Source organism: Neovison vison, chromosome 3 (genome assembly GCF_020171115.1).
Source record: "Neovison vison isolate M4711 chromosome 3, ASM_NN_V1, whole genome shotgun sequence".
Classification (NCBI taxonomy): domain Eukaryota; kingdom Metazoa; phylum Chordata; class Mammalia; order Carnivora; family Mustelidae; genus Neogale; species Neogale vison.
The window spans coordinates 38,428,474-38,447,217 of record NC_058093.1 but is presented as its reverse complement, the minus strand read 5'-3'; the positions used below and the strand labels follow the sequence as shown (position 1 = coordinate 38,447,217).

At 39.4% G+C, this 18,744-nt stretch overlaps 1 protein-coding gene across 18 annotated transcripts in view; it reads left to right on the top strand.

The window, feature by feature from the left end:
• TRIP12 (thyroid hormone receptor interactor 12) overlaps positions 1-18,744 on the top strand; it is a 146,728-nt gene that overhangs the window by 73,539 nt on the left and 54,445 nt on the right. For all 18 annotated transcript variants that reach the window (XM_044241781.1, XM_044241779.1, XM_044241793.1 and 15 more), the window contains 4 exons: positions 4,628-4,733; positions 7,510-7,646; positions 13,232-13,315; positions 14,356-14,451. In XM_044241781.1, the coding sequence (XP_044097716.1) occupies positions 4,628-4,733; positions 7,510-7,646; positions 13,232-13,315; positions 14,356-14,451 (423 nt within the window). The remainder of the gene's footprint in view (positions 1-4,627; positions 4,734-7,509; positions 7,647-13,231; positions 13,316-14,355; positions 14,452-18,744) is intronic.

Sequence of the window (18,744 nt, the reverse complement as noted above, 5' to 3'; positions counted from 1 at the left end):
GTGGATACATAACGGATTTAGTTATTTCACATTTTATATGTCCTAACTTTATAAAAGAACTAATGTTTTTATAAAAGATGAAACCCTGAACTTGGAGCAAGTTAGTTGTGGGTTAGGAACATTTGTTTCAAGAAAAGAAAAAAAGGTAAGACATAGATACGCCGTAGAGGAGCAAAGCAATTCAGACTTTTAAGAGAATAGCACTGACTTCCAGTTTCACTTTTATCCACAGGAATAAAGATGATCAGAATATATTTATAGGAACAAGAGCATATATTCTTTTTTTTTTTTTTAAAGATTTTTATTTATTTATTTGACAGAGAAATCACAAGTAGGCAGAGAGGCAGACAGAGAGAGAAGGGGAAGCAGGCTCACCGCCAAGCAGAGAGCCCAATGCGGGGCTCGATCCCAGGACCCTGGGATCATGACCTGAGCCGAAGGCAGAGGCTTTAACCCACTGAGCCACCCAGGCGCCCCAAGAGCATATATTCTTTCATACCAAAATAATGTCAAGAGCTTTGGTGAAAGTATGTCTACATTTATACCTGACTTGATTACACATTAGACATTAATATATTAATCTGACCAGTGCTGTTGTGGATGCTTCTCAGAGTGGCCTCATAAAAACAAATGATAAATGCAGTTTTTGCTACATTAATGCCTCTGTGTGTGCGCAGACGCACATATGTGCCTGCGTCCCCGTGCATGTGAATTTTAATTCATTTTCAGTGAGGTTGTTGGTTTCTACTTACATTATTTCCTCTTTCATTGAAATAACTCTTACTTGACCAGTAGAATGGGAGGAGATACATTCTGATTCTACAAAACTACAGTGTTTTTACATGAAGTTTTAACATTTTCTAATTGAACTTGTAAGGCCCAGTTTTAACTTTGGCCATAAGTATATTGATAATGTAGTAGCCCCTGTTCTGCTTTAAAATAAACTGAAGAATTGTGTGGTTTGTCTGGGGTATGTACCTTTAAGCAAGTCAGTTAATAGTTTTATGTCTGAAAAGTAAGAATTATCATAACTTTGTATCTGGAAGTGCTTTTGAAAACTAGAACCAGTCTAAAATCGTGAATACTGTATGTTCTGGCATCGGCAGCTGAACGGCCAAAAGAAGGTTAACCTCGCCCCATTCTCTAGGCAGAGCCTGCTCCCAGAAAGTTTGGCATTTGTAATCTCCTAAAGAATGTTTAAGACTTTGGAAGAATGTATTGAGTTCTGCCAACGTTTGACTTGACTTAGAAATATTGATAAGTTAGTAATTACCAGTCTTTACCACATGTTTGGTATTTCCCTGTTCCAGTTTTTGGAGCAGATATACATGTAAAAGAGCTAGTTTTATCTTCCATTCTTGCTTCAGGTAGTGTTACAAATAGGGAAACCTGTTTTCCACTATAGAACATGACATGTAGAAGCTCCTTTATCATGGGATTGCCTTTCAGGAAACAAAATATTTGGGCTTATGTCTCCTAGTTTATCAAGCTAATTGGAGTCGTGTCAGAGAGCGTGCTCGTCATTTTACATTGCAGCATGATTATAATGGCAGTTAAAAATATTTTTAATCTACTTGTTGTTTTGGTTCTCCTCGGTCCTGCTTTTTGTTTATTTTTTAAGATTTACTTATTTATTCCAGAGAGAGAGTACAGTGGGGCGGGGTGGAGGGAGAGAGGGAGAGAGTGTCTAGCATTCAGTGCAGAGCCCAAAGCGGGGGCTCGATCTCCAGACCCTGAGCTCACTGCCTGAGCTGAAACAACGAGCTGGACTCCTACTTGGCTATGCCACCCAGGTGCCCTCTACTTTTCTGTAATTTATTTAGTATATTTCTCAAGTTTTAACACCAACAGTAGACAGAGACTGTGGCACATCCATTCAAAGGAATACTTCTTCACGCTAGAAAGGAATGCACTGTGAATCTCTGCAGCAACATGAAATCTCCAGAACACTGTATGACTCCCATTCGTATGAAATTCTAGAAGAGGCAAGAACGACAGACAGATGAGTGATTTCCAGAGGCATGAAGTGTGGGTGAGGGGATCAACTGTGAGGGGCACGAAGCAGTGGTCCTGACCTGATTGTGGTGGTGTTGGTTATACGGGTCAGTATATTTGTTCAAGTCCATATTGAGCCTCATATATTTAAAGTGAGTATATTTTATCATAAGGAAATGACATTTGAATGAAATTGTTTTATTTATTTTTTTAAAAAAGATTTTATTTATTAGAGAGAGCATGAAAGGGGAGGTCAGAGGGAGAAGCAGACTCCCCATGGAGCTGGGAGCCTGATATGGGACTCGATCCCAGGACTCCAGGATCATGACCCGAGCCAAAGGCACTCACTTAACCAGCCGAGCCACCCAGGCGCCCCTTGAATGAAATTGTTTTAAAGAAAGTTAAATACTGAAGTATAAAATAGTATATGAGTAGTGAAATGTTTGGTCAAAATGTATACTGTCCCCTAATAAGTAGTATGGCAGGAGCCCACAGTATGTTTAGTTGGTTATTCTATTTTGAATGTCACTGAATAGGTATAAACATTTTTGCTAGTGTCCAGTACCGTGTCATGGTATATGTGAAGACATTTAGCTGAGTGTCACATAAACTAATATTCGTGACAACAATACAGGGGTTTTTAAAGTGCTTTATAGGTGAGAACATTGTCGAGTGTTTTAATGTAGCATGCACTCACGGTTTTTTCTATGAATTGTTTTTAAAGCTATTCTAACTTTGTTGAACAATTCAAATAGGTAAGTATAATTTAATGTTTTCTGGAACATAATTTAAAATAACTTCAGAATTCTTCAGATATTAAAAAATAGTGATGCCAATTGGTTGAACACATTAAGCTAGTCCTATAATCTGTCTACGTGCCATGTTTATCTTTCAGGTGACAGGATGTATATGTGTCCAGACAAAGATAAAATCACGTGGGGTATCAGGCATTGATTTGGGATCACATTAAGTAATTCTGGTGATAAACTGCGGAGTAAATCAATCTAAAAGCAAAATTGAAATTTAAGAAACCCTTAGGCCAATATCTCTCCCCCTTAAAATTCCATTTTTGTTCCTTTTATGCCATTTGAGGAGTCTAGATAAACATTTCCCAAAATTTACTTTGCGGGGATGGGGGGAAGGCTAGAAGGTGTGGTTCAGATTTCTGAATGGTAATGCCTGTCTGCAGATTTTTGTCTTACAAAGAAGCTATAAACTGTAAGCTTCTGTTTGGTATTTAAAGAGTCCTTAACAGTGTGTTTTTCACTTAGCAGCTTTCATTATGTATATAGGATATAGGGACCATCCCAAGTTGAATGAACTTAAGTTTAAAATTTATTGTCTAAAGGATCATGAAGATGTCTAGAATCTTTTTTTACCACCTCTTACCCATACCCTTTACTGGTGTTTTTAACAAAATCAAGAGTAAGGAATTTATTTTATTTCGCTTTGAAGCAGTAAAATGGTCAAAAGTTAAAAGTTCTCTGGGACAGAGAGCACCTGGGTGGCTCAGTAGGTTAAATGTTTGCCTTTGGCTTAGGTCGTGATCTCAGGGTCCTCAGATCAAGCCCCGCTTTGGGCTCCCTGTGCATCGTATCGGGTGTCTGCTTCTCCCTTTGCCATTGCTGCAACCCATCCCTCCCATTTGTCCTCTCTCAAAGAAATAAAATCTTTAAAAACAAAAAAGTTCCTGGGTGTGGGGTAACAAGTGACCCGGAGAATTGTTATTACTGTGTAATTAGTCTGAAAAAGGAAACGCTCACTTTTTAAGGTGACGCTGTAGTTCTGGAAATAAGCTTTTTCACTTGGACACCTTTCGCTGTTGGAAGTCTTTGTGTAGCTAGAACACACCACCCAGTATATTATCATGTACAGTAACATTGTTTGGGCGAGTGGGAGGGTGAATGATGGTTGATGACCTCCGCATTGTTTATGAAATAGTAATAGACTTAATTGCTGTACCTTTTTAGAATCTGTTAACCCTATGAAGAAACCGGTTTTAGCTTCCAGAATAACATGTAAGGTGTGCTTTTATGGCTTTTTCCCTTAATTATCCAGTTATCTGTACATTGGACATTCTCATAACCTTCACCTCAAGTATGTTTTCCTTGCTGATGGGGTGGTGTGAAGAAAAGAAAGCATTTTGTTCTTTCATAGTCTTACTTGATGAATTTTATATAAACTAGATAAAAGAGACAGCTTAAAGACAATGTTAATGTGCTAATGAATGAAAATGAAAAATGGAACATTTGTTAAATTTAGTAAGATCCTGAAATATATAGTAAATTAAAAAAAAAGTCTTGGCTTTATTAGTGGAGGAGTAGAGATGATAGGAATGGTTAAAGGGCATGGTATGAGAAGAGGACGACTATCATTCACAGTGTGGGATAGTTTGAGTCAAGGTTGAACCCAGGTGGGGTTTGCCAAGTTTATCATGACGGGGAACGCCAAGTTCCATATTAACCTTGCCGGGGTGGATTGGGTAAGTAAAGGCACACTGCGACAGAAACCTAGCAGAGTGCTAGAGAGCCCGTGGAAGATGCAATGGATTTTTGACCTGAAGAACTGTGTAATTTTTACTTTATGATAATTTCTTTTTAAAAAAATGCACTTTTGCATTTCACGTGTATAGGTTTAAGAAAATCTACCAAGAAGCGCAGTGAATCCCCACCTGCTGAGCTCCCCAGTTTGAGGCGGAGCACACGCCAAAAGACCACGGGCTCCTGTGCTAGTGCCAGGTAACACATTGGTTTTTCCAGTTTACGAGCCATTTTGTTATCTTCTATTCAACTTCCATTAGAATCCTTCCCTTTCTGAGTTTTCAAAAATTACTGAAATTTTCACTTGAAAATTGAGTAGTAAAGAAACCTACCAATATAATTGAATTCTTCCCCAGTGTTGATGTGCATGTTTTTGCTAAGTATTAATCATGCAGTTTTTTGATAGCACTCTTACCCTCTACCATTTCCTCTGTTGCTCTGTTATTTTCACAGAGTTCCTGCCAGCTGTTGGACATTTCATTGTTTTCAGAGTGCCAGTTGGCCAGTAAATCTCTAATGAGCATCTTAATGCAGATTGGGGTTATTTTTCAGAGGTAGCTAAATTTCCCAATAGTGTGATTAATGGACCAAAAGGGATGCCTGTTTTAATGGTTGTAATATTGCCTAATTAGTTTCTCAGAGTGTTGGCATCACTTGAGTTTAATGGATCAGGGGGAGAGATGTACTTCATTTTCATTTTGTATTACAACACCTGTCCCTCGCAGAGGAATGTGGGTGTCATGTGTCTGCTTTCATGTCTTCAGTTCCCATTTTCCCAGTTACTGGTTTGGATCTCGTTTTCAGAAAATCAACTACCTTTGATACGATACAGTGTGTTATTTCACATTCTTTTATTAACTGATTGAGAATCTTTGGTCAACATTTTTTTTTCTTAATAATTTCCTCACCTTTTCACGCATGGTCAGTTGCTCAAATGCCTTTTTGCAGCTAGTTATTGGCAGCTGGGTAGGACTTACTCCTCTTTTATCTGTAGTTTGTTCTTCTAAATGTGCCCAGATAACAGTGATGAGGTCAAATGGTTTCAGTTTGCCTTTTCCCTACTCTCACTCAGGTGAAATGGAAGGTTTTAACTCTTCTGTTGTTTCTCTAAGATGAGCCACAATGACCTCTCTTGGTGACAAATACGGTAGTGGCACAAGGAAACAGAGTAACTAATTGCAGGTCATAAGAAAAGGACTCGTGGCACTTAAATCTCTACTTTTTCAGTTATTTTCTGGTTCTATCTGGATTGTTTAAAATGCCGTTTAAAATATCTGGAATTAGTAGAGGCGCCTGGGTGGCTCAGTGGTTAAAGCCTCTGCCTTCGGCTCAGGTCATGATCCCAGGGTCCTGGGATCGAGCCCAACATCGGGCTCCTTGCTCAAGCAGGGAGCCTGCTTCCTCCGTTCTCTCTGCCTGCCTTTCTGCTACTTGTGACCTCTGTCAAATAAATTTTTAAAAAAATCTTAAATAAAAATAAAACATCTGGATTAGTACACCTGTTTGCGTCTGTGGGTTCTTGGCAATAATTTTATGAGAACCCTGAGAGCCAAAAATTTGGGGCTAGATTTTTGAATGTGGCTTCCCCAGAGTTGATAATCTAAGATATAAACCAAATTCACTGGGGTTGAAATTAATTTTAAGTTGATGCAAAGTCAGGTAATCTAGTGTCCCATGGTTGTCTGCTGCCTGCCGCCTTCCTCCTCGTGACCACTGTCTTAGCATACGTGAAATTACTTACAGTTTACATGGTTATTCTCTATACCAGCTATTAGCCGCCTGCCTGAAATGCTCTTTATCTCAAACTTTTTCTGTATTAGTGGCAATTTGTCTTAACTTCAGTGCTTTTCCAGCCTGCTGCAGCCGTGTCTTCATCTCTCTTTAGACTAATACTCTTTGAGGACATCAAACTGTGGAGCACAGTGTGTGTCACATGGGTTATGCAAATTGAATGTTAAATAGATGAATTAATTTGAAGCCCACTAATTTGTAGCTTGGTAAATTGGGTCTGGAGTGAGCTGTTTCCGTAGAAGAAAAGATTGGCTAAACAAATCCCTATTTAGGGAGGATTTTTTACTACTTGGAAGAACAGACTCTTCTAGTACTCTGTGGTAATTCAGAGCCTTCATTTATGTGTCACTTATGCCTGCTGCTTCCTCATTGTTTTCTGGCCAGCGTCTAGTTCCACTGCAGTTTGACTTTGGTCTAAAACATTTCCTTAGTAGTGTGTTTCTTCATTTCCTAATTTGGAGGCCTGCTACTTAAACAATACGCAGTTACAATAATTTGGGGAATCTTTTGTTTTTACCTGATTTGCTTACTGATTTCTTTATTAAAATAGAAAAGCTCATCATCAGTAAAATGTAATTTGCTTTGTGAGAAATAACTGATCATTATTCTTTCCATATTACACTGTGCCTCAGTCCTAAACCAGTTTCTTCCTCAGTGTCATCTGTATGTGTTTATAAATGTTAAATCTTTAATTTTTTATTCTAAAGGACGGATCTCTTGTTCATTGTTAGGGTAGTTCTTTTTTTGTTTATTTAAGTTATCTGGAATTTAAGTGATAATTTCTCACATCTTTTTCTCTTCTTCCCCCTCCCCCTGCATTGTCAAGTGTCACTTGTATATTGATCCACTATTTAGCCTGGAAGTGGGGATCTATTATAAGTGAGTTGAATTCTTTCAGTAGGAGTCACTTTTCCATTTAATTGAAGTGCTGAAAAATCATTTCTGCCTTGTAAAGATGACAACAGCTCATAGCACCACAAAAGCATATATTGTGAATGCAGTGTAACTTGGGAAGAATTTTAAATATACAAAGTCTTGGTTGTTCCCATAATGATTTTTTGCAACAATTTCTATGGAAAAAGAAGAAACTGGCTTTGTGCTCCATGCATTGGAGCTTTGTGCTGCATGGACATTGCTCCTGGTCACTGGTAGTGCTGCCTGTGATGGCATCTTTCTGTTGCAGTCGGCGAGGCTCTGGCCTGGGCAAAAGAGGAGCAGCTGAAGCTCGTCGACAGGAGAAAATGGCGGACCCTGAAAGCAGCCAGGAGACCGTGAATTCTTCAGCTGCACGGACAGACGAAACTCCCCAAGGAGCCGCAGGTAGATTGGCATGTCTTAGCCCTAAAATGCATTTATGTATCTTAACGATTTGTTGAGAGATAAATTACCTTGCAGGCATACCCGTTATAAGACAAGAAAGGAGACAGAGATATACTTGATATTACCATCAGATAAACATGTTCTCCTTTGTTTTACTTTATAGGTTTGGTTTTTGATGAGTTGGATTCATTCGGTTTTCTTTTTTAATTCTTTTCCAAGTCCAAGTTTGTACTAACTACATTCAGAGGGATTTTAGGAAATAACGTCACTTTCTGTGAAGGTTCTTCTATATCAGTGCTGATATACAGTAGTTGCACAATGAAAATTTTAAGTTCATAATAAGAAAGTAAGGATATGGCTTATTGCTTCTTCATACATGTGTAAATTTTAATGGAGAATGTTGTAACCCCTAAAAAGTAGTAAGTGTTCTGCTCAAAAGGAACTTTAAGAATGCCATTTATGTTTTTATGGGCTTACTTTTATTCTACTTGATATTTTAGCACAACAAAAATAAGGCTGCTCCCCCACCCATTTCAGCTTTAAAAATGTATCTGTCACCAAGAAGAAATGAAGGCTAATACTCGAGAAGTTAATTGTCGCCAACAGGTTTTAAAATGTAGCTTGTCCTAAGTATTTCTTTCCAACATTAAGAACAGATGGGAAGATGTTCCAGGTCATTACTTTGTTATGAGCATGGGTGTGATGAGTCCCTTTTGTCAGAATGATACACATGGCCTTAGGTGTAGGTATGTTCTTACTTTAACGGTGTTCTCACCTAAGATTGGCGTGTGTGCTAGTTTTCTTTCATGCCTGTGGTGGAGCCTCTGCCCTAGTTGGCCAGGAAGGTTAGTTTGCCCACCACTGTTCATGTTTTGTGCTGCTTGTCTCAGCGTTCTGTCCAGCTTAACAGTTTTACCACTGTCTGTCTTGGTTTTGTATGTTAAGTGGCATGGTGGACTTGAACCATCTCTTCTGTTGAGAGAGGACATTTTTCCTGCACTTTTTTTTAAAGAATAGTTTTGCAGAAGGGTTAAGTTTGAGGGAAACCACAGCCCATTGCACATACAAATCACCGAAGCTCTTGATGCCACACAGGCTATGCTTCTCAGTGTTTTAATGTTTATTTCAAGTCTGCCTATGGAAGTAGGGCAGTTCCCACGTGGAGGACAGAAATGGAGCTGCCGAGTGTGTTAAAGTGGACCCATGACAGTGATTATTGGAGCTAGTGTTTGTAGAGTATACACTGCTGCAGACACGGTATTAAGCACTTTACATATACTCTCATTTAATGTTCAAAACAAGATGCTGAGGTGTGACTACTGTTCTCCTCCTCTTTAACAATGAGGGAAAACTGAGGCACATAGTGGTTAAGGTTGTGGGAGTGCCCCTGGCTGTGGGACTCTGAAATCCAGATTTTCGAAAAAGAGGGGCGCCTTTCTGATGGCTCTGTCCTTCCGCATCCCACACAGTCCCAGAGATAATCTCAGATGGTACCACTGACGGGCAGGATGAGGGGCGCTGTGTGAAGTTTTGATCCGTGGTGTATTTACGTAAGAGGATAAAAGTTTCAGGGGATTAGGTCCATAAGCCTGCCTCGTAAATGCTTATGTTCCTTGTCTTTGAGAGTGGAAGTCGTGCTGTGATCTCAGTATTTCCCACGTTCAGGGGAAAGATAACATGAGCCACGCAGCACTGCTTGGTTTCGCTTTGGAAGCAGGATGCCTTCTAGGTGCCATGGGCATCCTCTCTGCCAGCCCACTGAAGGAGTGCTGCGGGAAGAAGTAGATTCCTTATTAACTGGGCATGAAGTTCTTCCCTGTGATGTGCTTTTGTTTTTCCATATGTACAATTGGAATTTAAAGAGAAATAAAACCCTCTAGTGTGGAGTATAAACTGATGGTGGTAATGACTTAGAGCATCTCTTGGCAAGCATCTGTTCAAAGACAGCTCTTAGAGAGTTGATGTAACACTCTATTGGAAACATTTATTTTGAAATAATGTTTTTATTAATTGAAAGAGATTGATTTAATCTCTCAGTGTTTTTATGGTTGTTTTTCCCCCCAGTGTTATTTATTTTTGGAAATACCATCTTACTGACCTATTCCAGTGAAATCATTGAAATAAGCTTACTGCTTTTTGTACATGCAGTGTTTAAGCATTGCTCCACCTTCGGCAGACCTACTCCCATCACCCTGACTTTGCCAGTATTGTTCACACTTAGGAAAATTGGCTGATAACGATGTACCTGTTTGGTCACCTTGAAATCTATTTATATTTGGAGCCACTTCCCTCGTTTTTCGTAGAAGAGAGATGCTAGCTCTTGGAGTTGAAAGTAAAGTGCTCATCACATTTTCCCATGAGTTGGGGGCCTAGTTTTGGACTTTTATCAGAACTGTGTACCTCTTCATAGTGCTGGTAAAGTCTTATAAATACTAGAGACTCTAAAGTGAGAAATCAAGTATTCTTCCTTATACCTGCAAAACAGTCAGATGGCAGGGAAAAATAGCCTATGTTCTGACACCTAATTTTGCGCTGAGAATCTTAATTTCACAGGAAACGAATAGGGTAAGTTTTAAAAAAGAAAGTAACCCCAGTTCTGTCAGTTTTTTTATCTCCCTAACTACTTTTGTTTGGAATCCCTAAAAATTAGATGTGTCTGTATCACCTGATACCAGGGTCCATGTAAGGCGTAATTACATTACTAACAGTTATTATTTTGGCCTTGCTCAAATGTTTTCATTATACTCCTGAAAAGTACTGCTACTGATTGCCTTTAGGGATCTGGAAAAGGTGAATTCACCTGTTCAGTGAATTTGAATTTTATCAGCATTCTGATATTTTACTGTCTTTCTGTGTAAGGAGTCTCATTGGTTAAGGTACAAAGATGTGGGGTTCTGTGATAAATTTCTTATGTTCTAATTTAAATATTTTTTCCATAGTTTTAATTCAGCTGTGTATTAGAAACTATCTTGCATGGTGCCCTGAAGATACGCTAAAGATTAGGTGGGGGAGGTAGTGGTTTAAACAACAACATGATAAAGATTGACACCTCTTAAAAATCTGGCATCCCATTTTCTCTGCTTGATAATCTTAGGTTTATATTTGTGTCAGGACAGGTCTTGTGCAAGCTGCCCAGGGAGGTTTGACGCCTTGACTGAAAAATTTTATCACTGACTCCTGTTGGCTGATAACACTTCCTTACCTGCGTCACTTTACAAACCGCCACTCATGGGCGAGGCTAGTTTGGTTTATCTAATTCTGTAATAATACAGGGAACTATAGCAGACAGATGATTACTGTTTGCCATCAGTGGGCTGGTGAAGGATTTTTTTCTAGGGGTTCAGTGACTGATTTCTGTCAAAACAGGCCCTCCACCTCCATGAAAAATCAGAATATCCTTGCCCCTCCTTCTGGTGACCCTCTAATACATAAACTGAAAAAACCCAGCATTACCTTCCCAAGTGAAATTTTGTTTTGCCTTGCTTTGTTTCCTTAAAAAAGATGTGGTGCCAGAGGGTACTTTAAAAAAAAAAAAAACCAGTGACTTGATTTGTTAAGCCTTTGTATTTTCTCTGCACACAATTGGAAGAGTTTAAAAGCAAGTTTAAGAGTCACTTCAACGAATTCAGTCATAGTCAGAACCTTAATAACAGTATTTGTTAAGATTTCTGTTTAATGTGAAGAAGCAGCTGTACTAGAATGAAAAATTAGTACTGAAGAATACATTTAGTACTGAAGGATATATTTAAGGGGCCATTAGAGTACAGTATTTGAGTACAACTGATGAAAAGCCCACTGGGGCTCAGATCTCTGATCTGAGGGTAGCCAGTCAGCCTTGGGCAACTAAGTACACTGAACGTCACAAGGCCTCAGTTACCTCATGGAGTGTGAAAAAGCTGAGCAGCCTCCCTATATGGTCGTAAGGAAATAGACACAGCTTGCAGATGGTAAGCATTTCGTAAATGCAGCGTGTAAGTAGCATTCCAGAGTGCAGTTACTCTTTTTTCTTCCCCAGAAGTGTTTGTTAAACTCTGATACACTTTAATATTAGTATTTCTTGCTAACCTGTGAATATAAACCAGGGAGCTAATCTTTCCTGTAATGGGCCAAATAGTTGATGTTTTAGGCTTCCTGCAGGCTCTGTTGGAACTAACAGCCCAGCTCGGTGGTTGTAGCAGGAAAGCAGCAACAGACAATGTGTAAAACAATGAGTTTGGCTGTGTTTTAAAGAAATGTTATTTTGTTATTGACAAAATGACGTGCCGGATTGAATTTGGCCCGTAGGCCATAGTTAATGGACTCCTGTTTAAGCCATACGTTTTTAATGCAAATTTTTAAAAAATCCCAGTGAGGGACGCCTGGGTGGCGCAGTTGGTTGAACGACTGCCTCCGGCTCAGGGCGTGATCCTGGAGTCCCGTGATCGAGTCCCACATCAGGCTCCCAGCTCCACGGGGAGTCTGCTTCGCTCTCTGACCTTCTCTTCGCTCATGCTCTCTCTCACTGTCTCTCTCTCTCAAATAAATAAATAAAATCTTTAAAAAAATCCCAGTGAAATCGTAGAAAATACTTAATGAGATGTGAAGAAAATTATTAAGAAAATTTACAGTTGGTGGCTCATATATTAGCATCTCTTCAGAAAAGCTCTGTAAATTCACATCCATTATCCATGTACTTTTAACAATAAAAAATGTTCTGGGCTGATCTTCTGTCAGGGCTTAGGGTATTGTGGATCATGTTGTCATACACAGGTTAGTTGTATAGAATAAATGCTTAAAGACTCAACGGACACTGAGAGGAGGAACAGCAAAACTGCTGGTTTTAGAGGAATATCATTTCATCTGGTCAGGTTCACAATAGAATCAGCCTCTCTTTGCTTAGGCTGAATTACTGCTCAAGTTAGCTTTTTGGGTAGTAGAATCCTTCTAAAATCTCAATTCTTTTTTCTGCATTGGTTTTGACATCTTAGTTGTCCTCTATTTTGTCCTAAACTGCTTTACTGTTGGTTGTGATGTGTATCTTCCATCTTTTACCCTGGTAATAAGAAGGGTATCATCTGCATGCTCTTAGAGAAAACGTCCGAGTGATTGTTGTCAAGACTGCAGCCGAGAAGTAAAGTAAGGCCGACTGAAGAAGACACACGTCTGCTTGGAACGTTGCCCCCAGATGTCAGTTTTGTTTTCTGTTCCGATTGTGACTAATTCCCCATTTATTCAGCCTCATGGTGGTTTTGGCAGTGTGATCTTCATGGACTTTTGGTACATGATTTCAGGACAAGACAATTTAGGAATAGTTTCAGAGGCATGAGGAATCTGTCAGAGCCATGTATGGAAGGAATGTAAAGCTTGTATTTTTATGCTTGTTGAACTCTAAGATAGTTGAGCCATCCTTTCGTTCATCGAAGCTACAGGGCGAAATCTACAACAGCTGAGTGTGCAACGGGGAGACACTTATTTAATTGCTGCCTTTGTTGGTGGTGGTCTGTAAAACTCTGCTCTTTATTTTTTTTTTTTAAGGTAAACCAGAGATAATGAGTTTGAATGTTCCTCTCCTAACCCTCACCTTGTTTTCTCCCCCCCTTTTGAAGCCTCTAGTTCTGTTGCAGGGGCTGTGGGCATGACCACCTCTGGGGAGAGTGAATCCGATGATTCTGAGATGGGACGATTACAAGGTAAAGACAGTTAATGAGCTTATAAGAAACCATTATCACAGGCTGCCTATGACTTCTGTTCTTTGTTAAAATTAATTCAGATAAGCTCATTGAAACATAATCTAGCAATGCCTGTACTTAAACTTATTTGTGATGATTTGGATTTGGAAGATGATCTGCCTCTCCATTTTTACTCTTTAGACAAAATCTGATAATATATGTGTTTTTTGTTTTTAAAATGTTCTCCATTACAGTTGCTTATATAGTTGGTAAGGACTTAGGAAGGTCTTGAAAAGGGGATAGCTTAAAATGTCGTCTGGTATCCGCTAACTGTAAAGCATCCCAGTGGGGTGCTTTTGTTGTATTCTTTTGTGTTCTTGGTCACCTATTTTAAAATGAATGTAAGTGTATACCTAAACACCAGGTATTTTAATGGTGTGCTTTTAAAAAAGCAGCCTTATATTATGTGTATGCTCTTTACAAATGGGTGGTGGTGGAGATGTATTTTTATTGTGTTCACACAGTTGGTTTGTATGATAGATCCCCAGTGTGAGGCTTCTGAGAAGCATTATTTAGAAAGCACTTTCACATTGCTTTTAAGTTCCTAAAGTAACTTACAGCAGTCTCTTTTCAACTAGAAGTCTTGTGAACACATTTTTTTCTCACCTTTTGGACCTGATAAAAAATAATTTTTCCATATGTTTTTTAGAAGATCTCATGACCGTTATCAGCGGGAAAGCATCAAGGGTGCTTAACCTATAATTTCTTAAAAGTAAATACTTACTCTGGGTTTTTCTTTGATCATTTGATACAGTCCCCTCTGGCACTGATATTTAGTATCTCCATAAAACCTTAAGATACCTTCAAACTAGCACTTGGGTGTTGTAACTTATATTAATTAATATCTAAGAGTGGCCTGAAAAGTTTGATGTAGTTTCTCTTTAAAAAAAGGGGGGGGGGAGTAACATTACGTGTGAGATGAATCAGTTGCTTGAAATTTTTATGTAATATCAACTGCATTTACAATTCAACTATTCCTCATGCCTTTCTTTTTTCTTTAGCTTTGTTAGAGGCCAGGGGTCTTCCTCCTCATCTCTTTGGCCCGCTCGGTCCCCGGATGTCACAACTTTTCCATAGAACAATTGGAAGTGGAGCTAGTAAGTGAATACTCTTAAATGTGCCCTCCCCCAAAACCTTTAATAATTAGGTGGGTGCTGTTTTTGCTGTTTATCTATTGCTGTAAGGAGGCTTTCATATAAGGAGGTTTTCATGAACTTAAAACTTTTAAAAAATACGGTTTGTGCTCATTCTTGCCTTTAAGAAGACTCTAGGTTCTTCTGTACTTTTATTTTTGATTACTAGATTTGAGTCATTAGCAAATCATCCAGAGTTATGGCAAGATTGAATCTCTGTTTAACTCTAGCATAGTAAAGAATCTCAGATGATTACATTGATTATATTACAGCGACTGATTGCGTGATTTGCATAGATTTGAATCTTGATTTTTGTGTGGCATAATAAAATTTAATCCGTAAGACAGTCAATTTAGAGTGAGCCAGAGAGAAAAGATTTCTCAGCAGAATTACCAGTCGCTAGACTCATTTAATCAAATTAACATATTATGATCCAGAGATCTTGTCATATATGGTAGACAAAACACTGACTCTTGAAGTGGCAGTTTGTATCAGGAATAACTTCTGCATAATTACAAATCCGGTTAAATTCTTCCTGGTATAGAATACTATCTTTAGCTTCCTTAAACAGAATTTACATTTAAGCAGTATTTTTTTTTTTAATAACTTCATTGATAAAGTTTCCAAAGAATCAGCTGGCTCTTTTTAGACTTTAGTCATGATTAATTTCAACACTTCTAAAGTGTTAACTGAAGTTTATTGACTCTGACGTCACGGATATGTGCTAATAAAATTTTCCATCAAATATTCCAAGTTGTTGTTGTTCCTGTTTTTTAATGTGTGGACATATGCTCACATATGTGTATTTATGCTTAAGTCCCTTTCAAGTTCTGGCCTTAGCATTTGACAGGAAATTCAAGAAGCAGCTGGTATTTTTGGTTTGGTTTAGTTTTTGCTGCCATGACACTCAGCTCTCAGATAACGTACCCTGTTGCAAAGTTCTCATGAACCTTTAAAGGAGGATTCTTACTTAGTGTCATATATTAGGTACTGGGATTGTCCTGAGTCCTGAACAGGATAGTACACAGAGTTGTCTACCACACGGAACTTCCATGCTAGAGGGTGACCCTGGCAATAAAAAGACTGACTGTTCTCCAGCAGAAAAATTTCAGTTAGTGCTAATGCAGTGGAGGAAAACAAAGTGAGGATGTAGGTTGGCTGATTTGGGGGGGGGGTGTATACTTAGGCTGGTTAGAGTAACGTGTTCTGAGGCAGGGTGAATTCGTGGAAGCCTAAATGAAGTGAGGAAACCAACCCTGTACAGGTCTGAGGGAAGGGGAAGTGCACCACCAGAGGTGGGAATTAGCTTGTCATGTTGGAGAAAAAACAAGAGGGGCCTTTGGAAAGGGCGAAGTTGTAGAAGACGAAATCTGAGAAGGGTAGATACTCACTAGGTCATGTAGGGCCTGGCAGGCCCGCAGCAAGTATGGGTTTAACCAGTAATGGAGCTCAGGAACCATTGAAGGATTAAGAAAAGGACAATGGCATGATACGTTTTATGAAAAAGATAAGATATATGCAAAAGTTGAGAGAATAGTAGTAGAATAACCTCCACGAACCCATCAATAGTTATTAATCCTCAGCAATTACTGTTTCAGTTAATATCCTCTGTCATTCTCCCCACTCCCAAGATTTTTTTTTTTAAGATTTTATTTATTTGACAGAGAGAGATCACAAGTAGGCAGAGAGGCGGGGGGGGGGGGGGGGGGGAGGGGCGGGCAGGAAACAGGCTCCCTGCCGAGCAGAGAGCCCGATGCGGGACTCAATCCCAGGACCCTGAGATCATGACCTGAGCTGAAGGCAGTGGCTTAACCCACTGAACCACCCAGGCAGCCCCCCCCCCCCCAAGATTGTTTTTAAGGCAGTCCTATGTGTAATTTCATTTGCATGTCATTGAATTTGTGGCTATAAGGACAAAAATTTTTAAATTTTAGACAGTACCATGGTTAAGAGGAATCCTTACTTTCACTAGTTGCCTGTTTAGAGTGCAAATGTACTAGGCCTCTCATAAATCCATTTACAATTTTTCCTTATTTAAATCAGGATCAGAATATCTGTACATAACCATCGGTTAATACATTTCTTAAGTTCATGTGTGTGTGTGTGTCTGTCTGTCTGTCCCTTGAGAGAAATTTGATTCACATATTTTACCACTTCATTTATTTCTTGGAGAAAGCTGGGAAAAAACTTCTCAAGAGTATTAACATTAGGGGTACCTGGGTGGCCGAGTCAGCTAAGCATCTGCCTTCTGCTCAGGTCATGATCCCAGGGTCCTGGGATTGAGCCCTGCATCAGTATCCCTGCTCAGTTGGGAGTCTGCTGCTCTCTCTGCCTCTCCCCACAGCTTACGCTCTCTCTCTTATTCACTCTCTCTCAAATAAATAAATAAAATCTTAAAAAAAAGTATTAAAATCATCAATATCAAATTCATATTAAGGGTTGGCCATTGCACATGGAATTAACGTGAGCCATAGAATAAAACCCGAGTAGAGAAAGTGCCCCCCGCCCCGATCCAGTTCAGTGATGCCTACTGCATGGCCAGTCTTTGTCTTTACCCTTACCACATTCCTCCTCCCACATTGTAGGAAATGAATCCCAGGCATTATATAATATTATCTAGACACATTTAATAATGTAGCTCCAGATAATGTGCATTAAAACATAGGACCACCCCTTCCCCCCATGACCATTATCATACCTGAAAAATAAAGTGGTAATTTCTTTAGTAATTGTCCAGTAAGTCCAATGAGCATCAAGTTTCCTTCTCTCAAATAGTATAGGTGTGCTTCTTTATAAACTGGTGGTTGGATCTAGAGCCTTTTTCAGATTCAAGTTTTATTCTTTATTTCCTTGGTGGGGAAAGACTAAGCAAAAGTGGTAGTATGTTCTAATACTTAGGAGGCACATAAAGTCTGATGGTCTCTTAAGCCATCATAACTCAGTGCCTAGGTGACAGGGATTATAAACTGATAGTAATTCACATCTAATGAGCGGAATTTATGCATTAGAAGTAAAAGAGGTAATTTAGTAGAAATATATTAAGAATATCTTCCTTCTTCTATTTTGTTACACAGGAGAATAACCGGTATAGGAAAACAGATTTCTCCCCATACCAGTTTGGAAAAGAGTTGGGTTTTGCATCCTCCAAAGTGCCATTATTGTTGTTTTTAAATACCACTTTCAAGTGGAGACATTTTAGTGATTTTTTTGATGATTAAATTGTCCTGTCATTGGATGGTGGCATCTTTTGGGAGGTGGCTTCTCAGTCTTTCTGATATGATCCCTGGCAGTTTTTTGTGACTTCCTTTCTGATACATCAGACTCAAAACCTCCACCTCAGATCCTGAAATCAGGGATTTTCTCAGAGAACACCCCGGTTTCTTTTATATGAGATAGTATTTAGAGCTCATAGTCTGGGGCAGAGGTCTACTCATTGCTACTGTGGTGGCTTCTTTTTTTTTATTTATTTAAGATTTTATTTATTTGAGGGGGTAGGGGAGAGCACCAGTGCGCAGCCGGGAGAGGGTAAGGGAGAAAGAATCCGAAGCCAACTCTGCTGAGGCAGTGATGTGGGGCTCAATTCTGAGATCTCGATATAACGACCTGAGTTAAAACCAGAAGTCTGGACGGATAACCAACTGAGCCACCCAAGTGGCCATGGGGTGATCATTGTTACTAGGTACGTGTAGTAAACAAACCTAGGAAAAATTGTATTTTATCTTTTTTTTTCTTTACTTTTCTTTTCTTTTTTTTTTTTTCGCCCATTTATCTGTCTACAGACAGAGATCACAGGCAGGCAGAGAAGAGGGGGAAGCAGGCTCCCCGCCGAGCAGAGAGCCCAATGCGGGGCTCCATCCCAGGACCCTGAGATCGTGACCTGAGCCGAAGGCAGAGGCTTAACCCACTGAGCCACACAGGCGCCTCTGTATTGTATCTTTTAAAATAAAATCATGGGCACTTGGGTGGCTCAGTCGGTTAAGCGGCTGCCTTCGGCTCAGGTCATGATCCCAGAGTTCTGGGATCGAGTCCCCTATTGGGCTCCCTGCTCAGCAGAGCCTGCTTCTCCCTCTCCCTCTGCCTGCCGCTCTACCTACTTCTGCTCTCTCTCTCAAATGAATGGATAAAATCTTTAAAAATAAATAAACAAAATAAAATCATGAGTTTCCACTTTCAGTGTTAATTTAAATTAGGGCTGGGAGGTTTTTATCTACCTTATTTTGTATGTTCTTTCTCCCAAGCTGAAGTTTCAGTTCCCAA